General features: G+C 54.0%; 1 protein-coding gene across 2 annotated transcripts in view; it reads right to left on the reverse strand.

Moving 5' to 3' along the window:
- Positions 1-2506: 2506 nt before the first annotated feature.
- GTF3C1 (general transcription factor IIIC subunit 1) overlaps positions 2507-20680 on the reverse strand; it is a 73417-nt gene continuing 55243 nt past the window's right edge. For both annotated transcript variants that reach the window (XM_072836270.1, XM_072836269.1), the window contains 12 exons: positions 19037-19118; positions 18236-18348; positions 16169-16231; positions 15277-15370; positions 11370-11542; positions 9592-9879; positions 8532-8791; positions 7211-7491; positions 5811-6357; positions 5024-5075; positions 4021-4213; positions 2507-3561 (listed from right to left, as the gene is read on the reverse strand). In XM_072836270.1, coding sequence (XP_072692371.1) covers positions 3349-3561; positions 4021-4213; positions 5024-5075; positions 5811-6357; positions 7211-7491; positions 8532-8791; positions 9592-9879; positions 11370-11542; positions 15277-15370; positions 16169-16231; positions 18236-18348; positions 19037-19118 — 2359 coding nt within the window. In that variant the 3' untranslated portion in view covers positions 2507-3348. The remainder of the gene's footprint in view (positions 3562-4020; positions 4214-5023; positions 5076-5810; positions 6358-7210; positions 7492-8531; positions 8792-9591; positions 9880-11369; positions 11543-15276; positions 15371-16168; positions 16232-18235; positions 18349-19036; positions 19119-20680) is intronic.

The following is a 20680-nucleotide window of genomic DNA, read 5'->3' on the forward strand; positions in this document are numbered from 1 at the left end:
TGCACAACTGGAAAATCCCTGGCAGAAGCGGGTCGAGGGCCCAAGGGAAGGCTGGGGAGTCAGGGGAAGTCAGAGGGTGGAGACCACTCTCAGCCCAGGCCAGAAAGGAGGCAGGAAGGGGAGCAGGGGGACCTGGAGGAGGCCCAGCAGCAGGCAGGAGGGTGCAAGATCTGAGAGGACGCAAGACAGGAGGGAGGCAGAGGCTCAGAAGGCAGAGGAGGATGCTGAGCGGGGTGGGGGGAACCAGGAACAGTGGTGTCCACCGTCAGGGAAAGGAGGGAATAAATTCAAGCATCTGTGCTGACACACCTGCTGGTGAGGGGGAGGTGGCTCTCCATGTGCTGATGCATGCACGCCAGGGACACTGCTGGGGGAGCCCAGGGAGCTTCATCAGTGGGACATTTGATGTAAAAATGGCATCAGGCCCATGTTTCCTTACATTACATGTGTGTAAATGCAAAGAAAAAGGTCTTAAGGGGAAAGGAGCCTGGAGGTTTAAGTCTTACCTGTACTAAGCGTTTTAAAGAGAATGCATTACCACGTCACTGATGTAAGTTGAAAGGAAGAAGAACCAAAAGACTTGGCTGGGAATGCCCAGGTGGCTCAGCGGTTTAGCGCCTGCCTTCAGCCCGGGGCGTGGTACTGGGGCCCCAGGATCGAGTCCCGTGTCGGTCTCCCTGCATGGAGCCTGTTTCTCCCTCTGCCTGTGTCTCTGTGTCTCTCATGAATAAATAAACAAATCTTTAGGAATAAAGAGAAAGAGTTGGCGGGAGGAACAGGACACGAAGCACAGAGCCACAGGTGTCCAGGCCCTATAGTTCCAGCCTCCTGTGAGTGGCAAGCTAGGGTGAATGGGGTGTGCGCCTCTGCGGTTGGTGTCCCTGCTCATTCTCCCTGCCTTTTGTTTGGGATTCAGTCTAAATGTGAATTCTTTCCCACCCTTCATACACACTTGTTTTCCAGATGGGTGGTTAGACAGATGGATGGACGGATGGATGGACAGACAGATGGATAGACGATGGGTGGTGGGTGAATGGATGGGTGGATGGATGGGTGGATGGACAAACAGACGTGGACAGATGCACAGGTGGGCAGAAGGAGGGAGAGAACAGGTCCCCCTTGCACAGAATGGCTGCTGTGGAATGTGGAGCCATGATCACAGAAGCCCATCTGTCCACTGAAGGACTGCCCCCCTCGTCCCTATGTCCCAATCTCTAGAACACAGGCCCAAACCAACCCTCATGTGCAGGGACAGACCAGATCAACCGTGCCTGCGCTTGGTATTCTTCAGTGCCTCTGGTCCTCCTGTGAGGGCGATAGTCCCTCCCCATTTTTCAGATGGGAAAAGCAAGGATCGGAGATGTGAGTTGTTGAGACTGGGTGCCCGTAACCCTACCTTTCTTCCACTGCTTGACAGGTTCCCAAACAATTGGCATCTGTAAAGTATTTTCTGTTCATAAAGCAGAGAACACTCCTTCTTCTATCTGATCTCAACACCCCCCAACCCCAACTCTAGTCTTTTTATACTTGAGTAAAAATGAGAGAGAGAAAAAAAATAATGTAAGACTTGGCCAGGTCGTGGCTGTGCTGGGGCTCACTCTCAGACTCTCCATCATGTGTTCCATCCTGCCCCCCACCACCCCAGAGTCTGGTCTCGGGACAGAAACACGGGGCCCTGAGGTCAAACATGCGCAGGCGGGCTGCTTTTGTTGGGGGTAGAAGCTGGTGGGCATGAGGCTGGGCCAGGGCAGACCTGACGGTGGAGGGGGCACGTCCCACAATCCCCACCCCCTACTGCCCTGTGTGGTGTTGCTGGATCTCTCCAGGTTTTAAGAAGTTAGAAGTTTGAATTTTTAAAATATGTGAAATGTCCAAATTTTTTTTTTTAATTTTTATTTATTTATGATAGTCACAGAGAGAGAGAGAGAGGCGCAGAGACACAGGCAGAGGGAGAAGCAGGCTCCATGCACCGGGAGCCCGATGTGGGATTCGATCCCGGGTCTCCAGGATCGCGCCCTGGGCCAAAGGCAGGCGCCAAACCGCTGCACCACCCAGGGATCCCGAAATGTCCAATTTTTAAAAAGTGTCGGCAGCTAACATACATATAGGAAAGTAAGAAGAGAAGAAAGAAAAGAAGGGAGGGATGAAGAGAAAGACACACAGAGAGAGGGAGGGAGGGAAGAAAAAGAAGGGGAGTGGGGGGAGGGGAGGGCTAAAGAGAACTTCCATTGCCCAACCCAGATCATTGTGACCCCGGGGACCTGCTGGCCTGGCCCTGCGTGGCACACCCACACGAGCTTCTCCGTGGAGACACAGGCCTGGGCCCCGCGGCGGAGGAGGAAGGGCTGTGGAGCAGAGGCGGGCAGTGCGGCTGTGCCCAGGGCGGGCTGGCCCCCTCTTCCTGTGGTTTTACTGGGAGCACGGATTCCTTTCAGCCATCCTGCAGCTGAAAGCAGGGACTCCCTCAGGGGATCAGCGATTCTTTAGGAAAACACACCAAACTAAATGCATTTTACTTCACTTTAATTACAAAATAAATAAATACATGCAAGGTATTTGTTTAAAGAGAAAAGAAGTGAAAAGAACAAACCAACCCCAGGCCCGCATGGCTGCTCCACTCCAGCCAGCGGGAAAGATGCCCACCCCCCGCTGGAGGACTGACGGGTGTCTTGCCAGGTAAACAAGGGAGCCCCAGGCTCCCCTCTGGGTGCCTCAGTTCCAGCCTCAGGGGCAGATGTCCTGCCTGGAGAGCAGTCAGTCCCGGTTGGGGCCCTGGGTGGCAAGACACATGGCCCCTGTTCTGACACACCCTACATGAGGCCCTGCCACTTGGGGCCCTTGGGCTTCCTGCCATGGTGGCAAGAATCTGTAATGCGAGGGGTGAGCCATGCAAGCTCACAACCCCTCATGGGCCAAAGGATGACAACGCTGAGGTCCATCTGGAAGGCACAGGGGCCCCAGGCAGGCAGCTCTGTTCCCAACGGTGGAGGCCCTTGGAGGCCAAGCCTGCTAGAGCCTCTCAAACTCACCACAACCCCAGTTCCACAGAGAAGGCAGGCAGCGATGAGAGAGTGGGATCCATGCCTGCAGCCACGGCTAAGAGGCCCTGGGAATGAGAGAGGGAGAGGGAGAGCAGGGACCCAAGCCTTCCTTACAAAGCTCCCAGTGGGAACGGGTAGGGCCCTCAGTCCGGGAAGGACCCCGGAACAGGCGGACAGGTGGCCCTCTTCTAAGTTCCAGGCCAGAGGCTTGGCACAGACCTGTCTCTGTGCACCGGGCGGGGTGCAGCACACGAGCCCCCTGGGGTCACTCCCTCCGCAGGAAGGGGTCGTGGTGACCGCACGTGCCTCATAAGTGGACCCACTTGTTCCAGTTGATCTCATGGGGGAACACACGTCCCAGCCGCAGGGTGCAGTCCAGCGTGGGCTCGTAGAACACGGTGGGGCTCTCGCTCGGGCTGGAGGGCTCCTGGGCCTCCAGGACCCGGGGCTTGGAGAAGAGAGAGACGGCTGTGGGCCTTCTCAGCGAGCACTTCTTAATGCAGCCTAGGGATTCCAGGCCCTAGAGAAAGGGAACACTCAGGGTGACGGGCACACTCGTAGCCTGCGTCCTCTGTCCCACCCTGGCAGCTGCAGGAAGCCCAGGACGAGGGCGGGGGCTGCGGGGCCCAGGGGAGAGTGCTGAGGTGCAGGGTGGGAGCCAGTCAGTGCTAACAGGGCAGAAGCGGGAAGACAGGTGTGGGGCTCATTGTGGTCGGCCTGGCAGCCTCGGGGGACAGGGAGCTCACCCCTCTGGGCAAGTCTGAGCGGGGAGATGAAGGAACTAAGGGATTCATGGGAGCTGCCCGGCTCTCTGGGGCTAAGCCTGTGGCACCCTCAGGCCGAAGCTAGGAATTTTCTGACAGTCTGCCCCCCAAGCCCTGAGGCTGAACCTGAGGCTGAAGCAGGGGCCGAGGAGGAGGGAGCGGAGGAGGGAGCCGCGGTGGGAGGCCTGCCCCAGCCCAGGCCAGCCCAGCTGCACCTGGAGCAGCTCCAGCACGGCGACGGGCTGCAGGACGCCCTGGTAGTGCTGCAGCAGGCAGCTCTCGGGAATGCCGGGCCTGCTCATGATGTGATAGAGCAAGGCCTCCATCATGCCCTTGCACACTGGTATGTTCAGGTGGCCGTCCACGATGCGCCACGGGCGGGCGATGAACGAGATGCTCTCGCAGTCCCTGCAGGGGCGGCATGTGGGGGGCAGGCTCGGTCCCCCACTCCAGAGATGGGATGCCGAGCTCTGGGCAGTCGGCACCTGGCCCGCGTCTTGGGGCTGGGGGCCGGTTACCTTCTGCTCGTCCACTTCTTCCTTCCCATCCGGAATGACGGGTCCCAACCCCAGGGCCCAGGGTCACCGGCTCAGGAGACCCGCTCACACTCAGCCTTAATCAAGGCCGTGATGTGCCAACGTCCCCCACAGGACCCCTTGCTGGCAGGGGAGGGAGAAGAGCTGATTTCTGGATTTACCAGCTCCAGCTGGGACCCAGGGCAACGGCTGACTCCTCATCAGGCCAAGCTCACAGAGGTGTGCACGTAGAAGCTCTACTTCTGTATCTTATACAGCAGTCCCCATCTTATCCCCAGTGACTGGTCTGCCACGGGGTCCAGGCACGGGAGGGGCCCAGGACCAGCTGGACACCTGGCTCTGACCACTGTGATGGGGCCCTGGGAGGGGCCGGTGGAGGGACACATGCACATGTGTAGGAGGCGCCCCTGCACCAGGAAGGCTCCCATGAAGCCCATGGTTCCAGATGGACCCCCACACAAGTCTGCACCTCTGGCCCTCACTCACAATCTGCAAGTAGCTCCTGCCTTGTTCCCCCAGCCAGTGGGACAACCAAAGTCCCACACGTTTCCAGGTCCCCAGGCCAAGAACCACTGCACCCGACTGTGGAAGATCTCCCTGTGATGCTCCCTACTGGGACCCTGGGGATAGATTCCCACCCTCACACCCGCACCCCGCCGCCTGGATCTGGGTACACACTCACTTTTCCCATGTCGTCTGGGAGACGCTACCAGCCACAGAACTCTCGGCCAAACCTGACAGAGAGGCAAAGGACACGAGACCTAAGAGGTGGGAGCCCATATCTTTCGACACGTACTCCTGGCTCTGGGGCTAAAGCCACGAACAATGGGACAGCAAGCCCCTTCCTCACAGAGCCCCAGCCCCCTCCCCCGCAACAGGCCCCTGGGGCTGAAGCCAGTGCGCCTAGAACAAAACAGGGCTGCGTCCAGGTGTGCAAGGGTCGGGGCGGGGGGCTTGTTCCCAGGGCCCCGGGGGGGGGGGCAAGTGAGCACCTCCTCTTCCACCCAGGAGCCCTGGCCACAGAGCTGTGTGGATAAACCCCTAAGGAAAACACCCCCAAGGAAACAAAGACAGCTCTAGAAACCACGTGAAGAGGCCAGTGTTGAGCAGAGGTAGGAGCATTCATGCCGCAGGAGAGGAACACGGCAGGTTTCCATTCCTGCACGCCTGCCAATCCCGACAGGAGGTGCGATGCCCCCTGCTCCGGCTGCTGTGCCCTTACACAAGTGCCTTCAGCCAACAGTGCTTTCCAGAACCCATGCTTGTCATTCACAGGCCTGCTCAGGCGTCCCTGAAGCCCTCTAGTGGAAACAGTTAAGTGGAAATAGGCAAGACCTGTGAGGCTAGGTGAGGCTGGAGTGAACAGCCTTGTGTGGCCAGTGGCAGGTTCCCAGTGTCGGCCTGAGGATAGAGGACAGAGGATGGGCAGGTGGGGCGAGGGGGAGAAGGGAACAAGGTTTGCTCGGTACCTCTGGGGTCTTCGGATCCTTCTGGGAACTGGTCCTGACAGCTCAGCTGCTCCTGGCCTGGAAGCCTGGGTTCCCCAGTATCCTCTTGGTCCTCCTGCCCGGCTTCTGGTGCTCCCAGGGGAAGCTCCTCCACATAGGCGTCTCTGGGAGCTGCCGGCAGAGCAGACGCCAGGGGTTCTGGCTCCTCTTCTGCTATGGGCCGGGGGCTGGGGGCCAAGCGCACATCCTGGAGCGTGGGCCTCTTGGCAGGGGGCTTCAGGGTGCTCTCAGGGTCAGGACCGCTGCCCTGACTGGCCACATCACTGCTCGTCCAGCTGGCACGCCTTTTGGTGCTCTGGGGGCCCTGGGAGTGCCTCTCAGAGGGGCTGTCCTTTCTGGCAGGCCTGTCTTGGGGTCGGGCCCGGGGGTCTTCTCTTGGTGGGTACACATGTTCCTCTTTGCCTTTCGGCCGCACCGAGTGCAACAGCCAGGGCCGGGCAGAGCCCATGGCCACCAAGCGAGTTGTGTTGCCACCTACTTCCAGGACCTGGTGATGCTCCAAGAGATCCTAGGAAGAGTGGGAGACACACGGGGTCTGTGCACCAATGCAGGGGGCCTCATGGGGGTGCACTGCCAACTCTCTTTTCATTCCTACATTAAAAACCCATAAGTCAGGCTTTGAGAAATTTGCCCCAGTTCACATCCTGGAACTGGGACTCCTCGCCAGGTCACGCAGTTCTGGGGAGGGTTCGCTGTAAGCATTCGCCACCCGGACTGGGCAGCAGGGAACACAGGGAGCTACCCAACCCGTCCTGGCTTGCTTTCCAGGGCTCCAGAGGCACCTCTGGTTATGGGAGTGATGGAACACCACTACATGGACAGTAGTGACAACCCTACTCATGTCCTGTGCTCATGAACACTTGTCTGGTAACCAGAAACGTTGGTATCTGTTCTCCTCCTCCTCCACGAACACTGCAGGGCAGGCAGTTCTGTGACATTACTAATAAGTGACATGTATTCCACTGCTTCCAACTATGGACAATGCTCAGGAAGGTGAGTCGGGTCCCCAGGCACTCAATTTAAAGGGTCCATCTGTTACGACGTTCTCTGGGTTCAAGGGTCCCCAGTGAAAGTGGACCCAGGTGGGGACAGTGGGGAGACCTGAGGGGCCAGGTGCAGGATATCTGGGAGTCAGAGGCCCTACTTGGCTCCGTCCCAGTGCTGAGGAAATGGGGCCCAGTGTGCCAAACCTTCAAACATTCCAGAAAAGCTGGGTTTTATGCACAATTCCCTGTTTTTAATCTTGGCAACGAATTTAATTATGCTATGTGCCCCAAACCAAGCCCTCTGCAGGGTGCATCTGGCCAGTGAGCTGTAACTTCTGTGTGGGTTACCCCATGTGACCTGAGAACACGGCTCACCTGGACGTAGTCCGTGAAGGTCCTGGTGCGCTCAGCATCTGTCCTCTCAAAGGCGGAGAACCATTTGCTCAGCTCCACTCTGTCCACCCCAAAGCACCCTGTGGCTGCAATGACCCCGTGGACTTCCAAGACGGCACACACGTCTCCAGGCTCATAGCCGCACAGCTCCACCTGGTGGACAAACTCTTCCAGGCTGCAGGGATCCTCCTGGCTCTTAATCAGCCTGGTGAAGGAGTCAGGGAGGCTGGAGATGCCCATGGGCAGCTCTTCCAGACAAGGGACTGTGAAGACGAGGAGGGCCACTATCAGCCAGGCTGGAGCACAAGCAACATCAAGACAGGACGTGCTCTAACACCAACCAACCACGCCCCAACAGTGAGGGGTCACCTTCTGGGAAGATAGGGTGTGGCCCCCTGGTGGTGGGGATTCTCGGGGGCGCCAGGACTGTTCTCTTGCTCAAGATTCAAACTGAAGGGCAAGATAATGGGACTGGAGTCTGAGAAGCACTGCCCGGAGCTCTAGACAGGGGTCCTGAATTTGGGCTGCCCTAGGCCTTGCCTTGCTGGTGCTTGTGTGTCAGGACACCCTGGAACCCTGCTCTATGCTCCCCATGTTAACTTCCAGTAGCCAGGGCTGGTATGTGCTGCCTCCTGTAAAACCTGGCTCTGCTAAGATCATGGTCACAGGCTTGGCCCGAGTCAAACTCCAGGCAGAGCACAGAATAACTGGGGTTTTGAAACAGAAAGTAAACAAAACACCATGTACCTCAGCAGGGGAAGGAGTTTGGGAAGGCAGAGGCAGGAAGGGAGGGAGTGGGAAGGGGGGAAGAGAAGCACAGGGATGGCAAGGGGCCCGGATATCCTTACTTGAGGAAGAGAGAGGAGAGACCTTCTCACTTTCGGGGTATGGGAAAGCAAGGCTTAAGTAAGATATTTAGAGTTTCAGAGGTAATTCATAGACAAGTTAAAAAAGAGTGTAAAGAATGGAAATAAAGGAGATGAAGATAATGAACGTAAGCCAAAGACTTGTCTTTCAAGACAAGAGGTCAAAAGTCATACTTCAAAAGCCCCGGAGGGAACCAGCAACAGCGGACAGGCTGCCCTGGTGAGCAGGCCAGGGCCGGCGGGGGGTGGGGGGGCCAGACGCTTCCCCTTACATGCCCACCCCTGATGGTGGCACACTTCTGCACATGGCAGTGGGGCAAGGACCAGAAGACCAAGGCCTGGGAGGGGAGGGGCTTGGGTTCCATCCCAGCCCCAGTCCAGCCCCAGTCTGCAGGGGCCAGTGGCTTGGGGCGCCGATGGCAGGGGGCGACACTCACCGGTGGGCCAGAGCCGGGTGGGTGTGGGGGTGCGGCGGAGCCGGAACTTCACCTGGCAGGAGTTCACCACAATGCTGTCGTTGGGGTTGAGGTTGCGGGTGCTGACGATGCCTGGTGCGCAGTAGCCCCGCATCAGCAGGTAGTTGGTGTGGGAAGCCTGGCGGGCTTTCACCTCGATGGCCCGGCGCTTGCCCCCCGAGCCTTCGTCCAAGTCTTCCTCCTCATCGTCATCCTCGTCTAAGCCCCCGTCCTTCCCCAAACTAGGAGAAAAAAACACTGCGGTCCGGCTTCAGCAATGGCCTGTGGTCGCTATGGACTCTCTCCTGCCACCCCAGGCATTTGGCTGTGAAGGGCAGCGCGGACTGCTGCTCCAGACTCACCTCCTCTGATCACCTTCACCCCTGTTCACGTACCTATGCTTTTGCAACGGCTGTTCCTTTTGCCTGGAAACACTTCCCAGTTTCTATACAAAAAAATGTCTGCTTTTCCACTAAATCCCAGCTTAGCTATTAAGCCCTTCAGGAACCTCTGCCAAAGCCGCCTTCCGGCCTTACCCCTCCTCTGGCTCCCCCTGCTCCTGAAGGCACAAGCACGAAGCATTGGACTGGACACAGTGCTGAAGTCCCTAGCCCTCAGATCTGTGAGGTCCTGTCCTGAGAACTCCCAGTGGCACTGCTGACACCCTGCCATCTTATGTCCTAGATGCCACATGGTGCCAGACACGACACAGGCAGATACAGCACATGTTTGTTGAATGAATAAACACTAGAGGTGCCTGGATGCTCAGTTGGTTAAGCGTCTGCTTTCAGCTCAGGTCATGACCCTGGGGTCCTGGGATCGAGCCCTGCATCGGGCTCCCTGCTCAGGGGGAGTCTGCTTCTCCCTCTCCCTCCGCCCCTCCCCGTTTGTGCTCTCTCTCTCTCAAATAAATAAAATATTAAAAAAAAAAAAAAAGAAAAAAGAAAAAAGACCCGATGACAGAACAAATAAAACTGCAGACACTACAGGACACACAGTGCCCGAGGCCCCCAGCGGTGCCTGCTGACACCTCCGCCCTCACCTCTTCATGACCTCGTTCTCCACCATGGAGCTGTCCACCACGACAATCTGTTCCGGGATCTGCACATCCACGGAAATGAGGCCCAAGGAGAAAAGCGTCAGGGCGGCCACACAGTGTCCTCCAGGGCTATCCAGAGAAAATGCTACCAGGTCATTGGAAGACTTGCTATTATCTTCGTCTTTGAAGGAGAAGGTATCAGGCTGGTCCAACTTGCCGGCAGCCAGGATTTTACTGAAAAACTGGAATGATTCTGTGCAAACGGTGCTTGGAAATCTCCACATAAAAATCCTGCGTGGACAAAAAGGTGGTAAGGTCCAAACTGAGGACAGATTGTGGGAGGCCTTCCTGTGGAAGGGCTACGGGCCCTGCAGATCTTTGCGTTCAAATCTGTCCATCCCAGCTTCCCCCGAAGCCTTCTTTTCTGCCTCAAGTGGCGCCACGTTTCAATCTAACTGTGCATGTCCTCCCTGCTCACCTGAGCACCTTCACGGCAGGGCCGTGTCTTTGCACCTAGCCTTAATATGTGGTGCCTCACAGGCATTTTCTACAGACAGAAGCCAAGCTGGGGAAGACGAGTGCATTTTTTGTGATGATCATCTTTAGCCAAGGCAAGCCCTGAACCTGTGTAGAGATGACAGGACCTGTGTGTGTTGATGTCACTGTCTCTGTGAGGCGACTGCAGAGTTCAGCCCTGGCTTCTGTCCAAGAGTGTGACTTCCCACAATCCTGTAACTGGGTCTGGGCCCCAGGGGGGTACCCAGGACTACCGGACGTGAATGCCACCCCCTGGCTTATAGACAAGAATGTCGCAGGGGAGAAATGGTTAAGGTCAAGGTCAAACGGCCTTGTCGGACCTAGACTCACATCTTTTTTTTTTTTTTTTAAGACTCACATCTTGTGCTTCCCAGCCCATAGCTTATAGCAGGCTATGTCCCAGGGAGGCCAAGAAGACCAAGCCTCACTTGGGAGGGGCCTCTGAGAAAGGTGCCAGTGTCTGGAGTCACAGGCAAAGGGATACATAAGCCTACCCACCCCCCCACCCTTCACCCCCCATTTTGCTGTTCTGTTTCTGACCACAGCTTCGGTGTAGATCTGAGGACTGACAAGGAGGCAGCCAGCCAAGGCCAAACTCCTGGAACACTTTTCACAGACTTGCCCTCCGTGTGGTCAAGCAGACTGGTGGCATAAAATGCCAAGCAGGTAACAGAGGCCGGCCATGCCAGCTGCTGGCGTGAGGCCACGCTGTGAGGAGTGCACCTGTTGGGGGCGCTATGGAGAGTGGCAGCATCCCAAACCACCACTCAAGACAGCTGGTGCCTGCAGAAGGCATCTGGAAAATACGGAATGGCTTCGAACTGAAGCATGTAAGCCTGCAAGCCACGGCTTGCTGTGGCTCTGAGCTGTGAGAACGGCCAGTGAGGCCTGACCAGGACTCTGTGTCTTTCGCTGGGCTAATTAGCATGTTAGAAACTCTATTTTTCCCAATCTGATAGGAGAAGGGAAACACAGTACCTGTAGAATAGTAAATGTCCTGACACAAACCACCTCGAACCCTGCCCTTATTTCTGAGCAGGCAGCACAGATGTTGATGAAGACATTGGTTCCAGAAGCTGTGCACTGCACCTGCAGCCTGGGAGGCTGAGCCCTACGCTCTCTGAGGAAGAGCGACATCCCGTTGCTTGCACTCCCACGCGCTACTCTTTGCAGCAAAGGTGTGGCCCGGCCTCTGATCTGGAGCCCTGCCTTGCCCCAGCCCCAGCCCCAGCCGAAGGGCTCACCTGTAGTAGGTCTGGGACAACTGGTAGGACATCGGCACGAAGGGCAGAGCCCGGTTTTTCTTTGGGCCCAGCATGTGGTTGACACGGCGCCGGTTGACCAAGCTCCTTTTTTGACATTCCATGAAGACCCTCACGAGAATGTGGTCCTTATACTCGCGGTACAGGCGGAAAGTCTGCAACAAAGCAAGTCCATGGGTGAGCAAGGCTCTCCAGCAGCTGGGGGTGGGGGAGGAGCAGAATATGTGAGTGCACAAAAGCTATAGCTGATCATGTGCACAGGAGGGACTGATGGGGGCAAGGGGCTGGGAGGCTGGAGCAGACTCCTGGGGGTGCGGGCAGGAGGGCCTGGAGGAAGCCAGCAATCCGACCATCAACCTCCACCCCCACATCACAGGTCAGACACCACAGAGGACAGGCAGCTGGCGACATGGGATGGCTTGGCACCCCACGCCTGTGTCTTTGGATAAAAGGGCAGTGGGAGTCAATGCAGAATCACCTCTGCTACCATTTGCGTCCCTAGCCCTCGCCCAGCCCATCAGTAGGCCTGATTGGCTGTGCCTGCATAAAATGCTCCCAAACACATCTGCTTTATGCTGCCTACACCATTGCTCCTCACTGTAGCCTCCAGCTAACTGCTCTCCTACGTCCCCATGTGCCACCGGCCCCCAACCTGTCCTTTAGCCACCCAGCCAAAGTAAGCCTCGGGTGCTTCTATCAGCCCACACACTGCCCCCCTCTGTAGATGGAACATCCAGTCCTTGCTACGCCTGACAAGGACTCCGGGGAGTGGGACCCTGCCCACCACTCTGGCCTCACCGGCCTCCTTACTTTTTCTGAAAAAGCCAAGGCCTCCCCACCATGGAGGCCTTACATTTGCAGTTCCCATTACTTGGAAAGTACCTTCCCTCAATTTTTGTAAGGCTGACTCCTCAACATTTAGCTCTCAGCTCAAATATATCCCCTCAAAAAGCAAATCCTCCTCCATCTTGCTCCTCTGCAGTCAACTGTATTATAGGAACCTGTTTTATTTTCTCCATCGTAACTCTCTACCTGAAATGACCTCATTCGCTTACTCATTGTTTCTCTCCCACAAGAAAGGAAGTCCCACAGAAACACAGATGCAATGGTCTACCCCTGCCACAGCAGTGGCACATGGCACCCAGCACCTAGCACAAATGTAGAAGGCAATGTCTGGCCCGTCGCAGAGGCTCCTCCTGCTGGTCGTACCACCCTGGCTCCATGGCTCAGATTGGACTCTGCCCAGAGGAAGAGCAGCTCCAAGTACTGTGGGGCCAGCAGAGTCCCAATGATTCCAGTTTCTGAAAAGCACTGGCTCAGACAGCCTACCCAAGAGTGAATGTCTAGCATCTACCACACCATAGGAAGGTTCCTGCTAGACCTGTCTCCTCAAAAGCGCTGGCCAGGAAAACATGTGGTCATGGTCTGAGAATTTTAGGCTTGGAAGGTTCTCTGCTGCGTTGGCCCCAGAGCCATGGACAGCAGAGAAGACAGAGGTATATTGACTTCAAGGGATCTTCTGAGCCTATACCACTTGGCAGGGCTGGGGCCCAAGAACAGAGCAAGGCCTTGTCCTTGAGTTCAGTGACCTCACCACTGCGCTACTGCAGAGGGACATGGGATAGGGAGCCAAAGTGGTGGTCAGACGGGGTGCTGGGGCAGCACAGCGTGTTCTCCTGGAGCTGGAAGGGGTCTGGGCACACACTGGGTCTTGTCAGTAGGAGGCCTGCACACCATCATGATTTCTCTCTTGAGAGCTTCCACATCACAGTGGTGCACAGGCCTAAAGGAGGAAGCACTGGCAGGGGCAGAGGGAAAAGAGGCTGGAGAGGGACTATCCTACATCATTCCTTCCCTGCTGAAGGAATGTGGAAGCTGGGATCCAGCTTCGTGGAAAGCCTTGTGTCTTCAGCTCTTCTCTAAGATGACAAGATGGGCATATTCCCCCAACAACTGCAGGCGTGGCCCAGGCATGCTCAGACATGTACAGAGTGAGTGACTGTGGTCCAGCCCACCAGATTTCCACCCACTGCCCTGCAGTGCATCTCCTGGAAACTTGGGGCTGCAGGGAGCCTAGTGGGATCCTATATATGGCCTGACCTTGTCCCTGATGGCCTTCCAGTGCTCAGTGCCAGGTGGGGAGGTCACTAAAGAAGCATCCTGCCACCTGCTGTGGCCTGGGTGCTCTCTTATGCAACTTCCCACACCCCTGGGGGTCAAGGAGAGTGATGAGGCCAGTGACCGCGCCCCCCCTCACCAGAGCTCAGACATCAGCTGGAAATGGAACTGGAGGAAGGATAAGCAGCAGCATGATGCAGGGGGCGAGGCACTGGCAGAGATGCCAGAGACCTGGCTTTTGCCATTAACTTTGGGGCTGAGCTTTCTCTTGTGACAAGCAGTCGGACTGATCTCCAGGTCCTGTCTGACTCGAATCCCGGCTGGGCAGGACAGCCAAAAGGTCCCTACATGGTCACGGGTAAAGTTGAAAATTGGGATTTTTATGGGCAATGCTGGCAGTAAGTTAAAAAAAAAAATTTTTTTTTTTAAACAAGCTCAGGTCCAACAGAATAGAGCTAGGCGCCAGACTAGGGGCTGTCTCTGTGGGACCTCTGCCGGACCCCACCCTGTTCCAATCTTGTTCTCTGGCACGTTCAGGCTCACATAGGCTTTGGGCATGGAGAGGAGGGGGCAAGGCACCACTATCAGCCTCCCGCCCTGAACATGCACACTTCGCGTGAGCAAGCCAGGTCCAAATGCTCCAGGATACCAAGGGTAGCAAGAGTGGGATGACTGGGGACCCTCCCGCTAGACTGGGCCCAGATGTCATCACTGCTGGACAAGCAACTGTACCTCATGGTGACAAATTTAAAGATGACACATACACACTCAGTCTTGGGTTGGCAGAGGCCTGGCCACTGCTGTACAAGGCCGCAGGCTAGGGTGCTGCTCTGAAGCACGAGGGTCACACCTGGCTACCGACTTCCCTTAGATTGCTCCATTTCCCCCTAGTCCTCCTCACCTCCTTTGTGGCCAAAATAATCAGCAGCACCTGAAGAACAGAGGCAGTGCCCCAGCTGGGTCTACACCTTGCCACCTCCCCCAGGGTGCTCTGCGGACCCCTTGTACCAGAGTGCTTGGGGATCCGCAGCATATGTGTCAGGCTCTGCGATCTCTGGGGCTGGGGCTGGGGGCCTGTGGGCTAAACGATGTGATCATTAGAAATAAGGGAGGCATGGGTACCGGTGAGGGGGGAGTGCAGGCCCTCCTCAGCACCTGTCTGCTGGGGCCCTGGAGCCACACAGACACAGGTTTGAGGGAGAGTGGGGTGAGACCTTGGGCACCTGCTTCTTCACGCTCTGAAATGCAAGTTCCTGTGTCTGTCACTTCCCCAGGCTGAGGACAGGGTTAATGGGAACTGCCTTCCTCCCTCCCACCCTCACTCGGCCAAGATAAGGCAGCAATACATTCTGATAGTTGTGACGCGTTCTTAGGGGAGAGATAAGCCCAGGACCCACAGAAAGGGAGTTTTCCCGCTCTGTGATCTCTAGTGATCAAAACAGCTCAACATGTGTAAGTTCTGACTGAAGATAAGCCGTATGGGTCATTCACTCCCTCAGCTCTGCCACAGCTCACTTCCTCTTCTGCCTCCTTTTCTGCATTAACATGAGACTCTGAACCTCAGCCTGGGAGGGATTTTTGGAGGTCACTGGATCCTGTCCCCACACTTGGAAGATGAAAGAAGGGTCAGGGTGGGAGGCTCAGGGGAGATCATTCCCCATCCCCACAAGACTGCACAGCTAAGAAGTGAGAGCGTCCTTCAGCTCCCGCCTCTGATGGCCCAAGCCCCACGGCGCTGCTGTGAAGCTGCCACTGGATCCCCGCCGCCCACCTGGAATGACCGGCAGGACTCCATCTGGCTTTCCGAGAGGGCCAGTGTGCTCTGGATCAGGTTCTGGAGCACCAGGAAGTGGATGTCATCCACGCTGAAAGACAGTGGGGTGGGCAGCAGAGCACATGAGGCCGTGGGCTGTGGGTACTGCTCACACTTGGCGGATGTGGTTCTCATTTAGAAAAAGCATCTGAGCCCACAAAAGTGACCCGAGTGCCCAAGCTATTCACAAACCAGAACAAAACAAATGGTGGTTTTACAAATTGGTCAATTTTTGCAGGGAAAAACATTTGCATTTAGTGGATAAGGGGTGCCATACCCTGGAAACAGGTTTGTCAACTGAAAAAATGTCGTTAGTGCTGAGAGTTTTTCAGCCTATCTACCCAGCTGTGAGATCAAGAGTTGCATACTTTATTGACTGTCCCAGCCACACGGTCCATCTTAAAAAGTTTTTCTCCAAAGAAACTTCTCACTGAAATACAGAGCTAAAACCGAACTGAATATTGGTTATCCAATGAGGAAAAAGATAGCTGAGCTTTCTAACCAGAGCTTTGTGTGGAAAGTCATGGGCTGGGAATTCAAATCCTTTCCTCAACGGGCCTTAAGGCTAGGCCACTGATAGGTGAGGCTAGGGTTGGCAAGGTTCTCTTGGAAATGGCCAGATAATAAAGATTTTGGGGTCTTCATGGGCTGTGTGGTCTCTGTTGTAACCACTCAATCCTGATGCTATAGGATGGAAGTGGCACAGATGACACATGGGTCAGGCATGGTTATGCTCTAGTACAAATTTATTTTCAAAGACGGCAGGGTGGCCCTGGGTGGCACCCATGCTGGGCCACAGGCAGCCCGATCAACCAGCTGAGGGAAAGTCAGTTGGTAAATCAGTGCTTACCTATTAAGTTCATCCTCTTTCCTGGTTAGATCCTTTTCATCTCCAATCGCCAAAACTCGGTATCTATGTAAGGAATGAAAAGACGAGTGTGTCAGTGGAACACGGCAGACCTCTAGTAACCAAGTAGATGCTTGCCCAACATGGCCATTTACTGGCTAAAGTGTTGGAGGAAATGTAAAACTCATTAAAATTCAAACACGTACGTGTCAATTACAATGAGAAAATACCATGTTCTGCTCATCAAATGAGCGTGTTGTTAAAATGAGGGCTGAGGAAATACAAAATGATCATTTACTGACAATTAGGAAACAATACAGGAAAGTGTTTATTGGCAGAGAGCTGCTGTTAATTGTTAAGGGAAGGGGATCTAAAATTGTGGGTTCAGTCTGATTAAAAACAAGCATGAGAAAGAGGTCTAGAAGAAAGTATTCAGAAAAGAGCGGTTGGGGATCCCCGGGTGGCTCAGCGGTTTAGCACCTGCCTTCGGCCCAGGGTGTGATCCTGGAGTCCCGGGATCGAGTCCCGCGTCAGGCTCCCTACATGGAGCCTGCTTCTCCCTCTGCCTGTGTCTCTGCCTCTCTCTCTTTCTCTCTGTGTCTCTCATGAATAAATAAAAAATCTTTTTTTCTTTTTATAAATAAAAAATCTTAAAAAAAAAAAAAGAGAGCAGTTGTATTAGGTAGCAGATTATTTCCCCATCTGCATTTTTGAGCTTCAAGTAATGCTGCTTCCTTGTACTCTAACCAAACAAATACAAGAGAAGTCCCAATGTGCTAGCCATCATGCTACACAGCCAGCCAGGCAAATAGATTTGAGAAATCATAGAACTCACTTTTAAAAACACATGGCTATTTACTTGTAAGACATTTCTTTGTTTTCTATAATTCTAAAATCAAAATTCATCTTGGCAACAGTAAATTCTTAAAATTTAGGAATAAGGAAAAAAAGCACCTTTTCATAATATGAACTATTTTTAAAGCAGTTGAATCTATTTCTTTTTGTCTGGCCTGCCAGGATGTTCAAGATCAAGTTTAGTGTTAAATCGTTACAACTGGATGGAACTTCTTTCCTCCAGATGATTCATGAACTTTTTAAAATAATCTTTATTTTAACTGTATTTTTTTATAACTAAAAGTTGCCCTATAAATTTACTGAGACTAGGTGGGGCTATAAGTCACAAATAGGTAAACGGGTCATTTGAATCACTTACTGAACATAAACCATATCATTTGGGAGTTCTAGCGAACAGTCTGCTGCAAACACACACACACACACACACACACACACACACACACACACACAAAACAAAAAACAGAACCAAGTGTCAACTCCGAGAAGGACTACATATCGCTCCCTAGGCCTGGCATATGCGGGTACAACATGAATTATTTGTTGGATGACTCAAAGAAGGAGATCTCTGACTGACATGTAGAGGGCTAACTACAACTGTATTGTATGGTTCCCAAACAGGAACCAATTGATGAAAGTCACCTCTACAGGAAGAGATGCAGAAATCCAGTGGCCAGAGGGACCATCTCGATGAGGGTGGTAAAAGAGGATTCATATTTGGATTAAGCAGTGGCAACAAGCCTGGTTCACAGAACTCAAGCTTTTAACATCTCTTGGTTTCTATGCTCAAACCAAGTGTGTTCTTCCTGGAAAGAGATGAGGCTCTGAAGTCAGACCCACCACAGAAGTTCAAATTCTGGCCCTGTGGCTCACAAGCACCATGGCTTTGGGTGAGCTACTTCTATCTTGGAGTTTCTTCATATGTCAAGTGAGCAATCTTGGCAAGAGCACACCAATCACTTGTGGAGGCCTGGATTAGGCCAGCAGCAGGGCCTCTATGGGAGAAGGAACGGGAGTGCCCGGCAGGGTGCTCGGGATGGTGGTGGCCTCCCCATTTTCATGTCTCTTGTGAGAGAAGGTGAGGTGGCTCAAGGTCAGGGGACACAGCAGGGTTAGCTCCAAGGCCATGGAACTACCGACACAGGGAAATGCCTGTGGCCAGTGACTTTTCCTCTTGCTCCATGAGGATCACACAGAAGTTTCCCAGAAGAACCTTACCTGGCAAACAGCTCCTGGAGTGTGTCTGGGATTTCAAGGTTGGGATCCTTTAGAGCAGAACTGAACTTCTCTTTGAGCTTCTCCACAAATTCTTTAAACTCACTGGCACAAACCTTTCAACGTGGGAGAATGAGATGTTAAAGCCCTTTCTCTCCCTGAGGAGAAGTTTCACTGACACATCAAGGAAAATCTTGTAATAAACTCCCATAGCAGTGACTTCCCAGAAACACGGACTGAGAAGCATGGCCTCCTCTGCCTCCCTGCCTCCCCAGCCCGATGAGTCCACCTGGGAAGAAGTGACAGACACTCACCACTCTGCCCAGGGATTTGGGGCAAGAAACATGCTGCTGGCCCTCACTCCTGCACCACCATCTCTCTCCCAAGCCCCAGAAGGGAGGACAGTGTGTTGCACACTGTCCCCACAGCCTCTTGCCACTGCACACCTCTCTACCCAGATAACTCAGAAAAACTCACATCCTGTCCTATCTGCTAGCTTTCCAGGGAGTCTAGCTGCTTGAAATTTCTGAAGAGCTGCCCTATTTCTTTAATGAAATATGCTCAAGGCCCTGCAGAATTGCAAAGTGGCATGCCAAATTCTAACAATCTCTAAGATCTGGTGCTACAGCCTCATCAAATGAGGGCCAAAGCCAAAGAACTGACGAGCTGATTTCCCAGACTCACAGGAAAAATATCTGTATTTGCAAGTCAGGCAGAGACGCCGTGGGACCCAGAGGACCAGAGAGGAATGTACACAGTCCGGCCTTCGGGGCACACTGAGCCCAATGACCATGCAGGGCCTACCTTTGGGTCTTCGTAGTCACATTTTCGATTCATGAATTCTCCAACAAGGGCCTTATCCTGGTACACCTCAGCGAGGCAAACTCTGCAAAAAGAGAGGACGAATGTGAGGTCTGGGGTTGTAATAATGTCTGCGTTCAGAACCATCTGAAGACTCCTGTTCTAATACGTCTGCCTGTGGCTAACTGCGAGGTATGAGTTACTTACACACCTGCTGGGTGATTACAGCTCTTAATAATGAAGGATTACAGGTCAGCCAACCCTGATTCAAGTCAGGTCTGTCATTGCTCACGCTTCACACCTTTGGCTTCTCTGAGCTTCCATTCTCCGCATGTAGACTGAAAACAGTGACTCCTGCCTGCTTGCCTGCTCTCACAGGTATCTAGCCAGGACCAAACGAGATGCTCTATGTGAAAATGTACTATAAATTTTAAATTGGGCAGCCCGGGTGGCTCAGCGGTTTAGCGCCTCCTTCAGCCCAGGACGTGATCCTGGAGACTCGGGATGGAGTCCCACGTCGGGCTCCCTGCATGGAGCCTGCTTCTCCCTCTGCCTGTGTCTCTGCCTCTCTCTCTCTGTGTCTCTAATGACTAAATTAAAAAAAAATCTTAAAAAAAATTTTTAATTATCATATAGGCCCTGGTGTTCGTTATTAGTCAAAAGAACTACTTGTCTACTGCAGACATCTTTGTCTCTCCATGACATAAGGATAGCCTGACTTGCCCAAAAAGAAATGGAGGGAGAGGCAGCCAGTGTCTGTAGGGCTCCTATGAACCAGGTGCTTCCACCTTCCTGAAGAGCTTACAAGCTCCATTTTAGAGCTCAGTGAGGTGTAGGGGCTCCCAAAGTGACATGTCTGCCAGGGGCTGAGGCAGGTGGGCCAGGGGTGGTTATTATTGGTAGTATTGTCCTGCTCAGAGGTGAGGGAATGGCCTCCAAGTGGATACATGCCCTGTGCAAGGTTCTACAGCTCATGTTCCCTTCCCCTGACTGATGCTGCAGGACACAAGAAAGAGCATCAGGCGGGGCCAGGAAGCCCAAGTTCCAGAACTTATTCCACTGCCAACGCACTGTCACCCTAGCCAACCCACATCCTCTCTCTGGGCCTGTTTCCACTCTGAAAGAAGAGGACTTTGGAGCAGGTGATCAGAGCCCTTAGATAGAAAAGTCTAAGATTCTATGCACCAGAGCCAGTGGTCCCCAAAGGAAGGCCCCTTGCTATGTCTAACCCGCTGGCTCCTGCAGACATTTGGAGACATGTCTGGCTGTCATGGCTGGGAGTGGGGTGCTAGTGGCGACTAGTGGGTAGAGGCAGGGCTGCTGCTAAATATCCCACAGTGCACAGAATGGCCCCGCCACAAAGAATTTTCTGGCATCAAATGTCAATAGTGCTGAGGTTGAGAATTCCTGGCTGGAGAAGTTTTCTCTGCAATCAAGGGCTGGGCTGTTCCTCTCTACAACCTGGTTGACGGCACGTAGGCCAAGGCTCAGAATCAAGCCAGAGCTAAGCTCTTTTACTGACCCATGGCATGAACAACCAATTGGGTGAAGTGGTCCTTTCCAACCCTGTCATGTGTCCCCTCCATGCCCCCTTGGATGCTCCCTGTTGTCTTATAGGGTTGGTGATGGCACTGTGCCCTGGCCATG

Source organism: Canis lupus, chromosome 8 (assembly GCF_048164855.1).
Source record: "Canis lupus baileyi chromosome 8, mCanLup2.hap1, whole genome shotgun sequence".
Taxonomy (NCBI): Eukaryota; Metazoa; Chordata; class Mammalia; order Carnivora; family Canidae; genus Canis; species Canis lupus.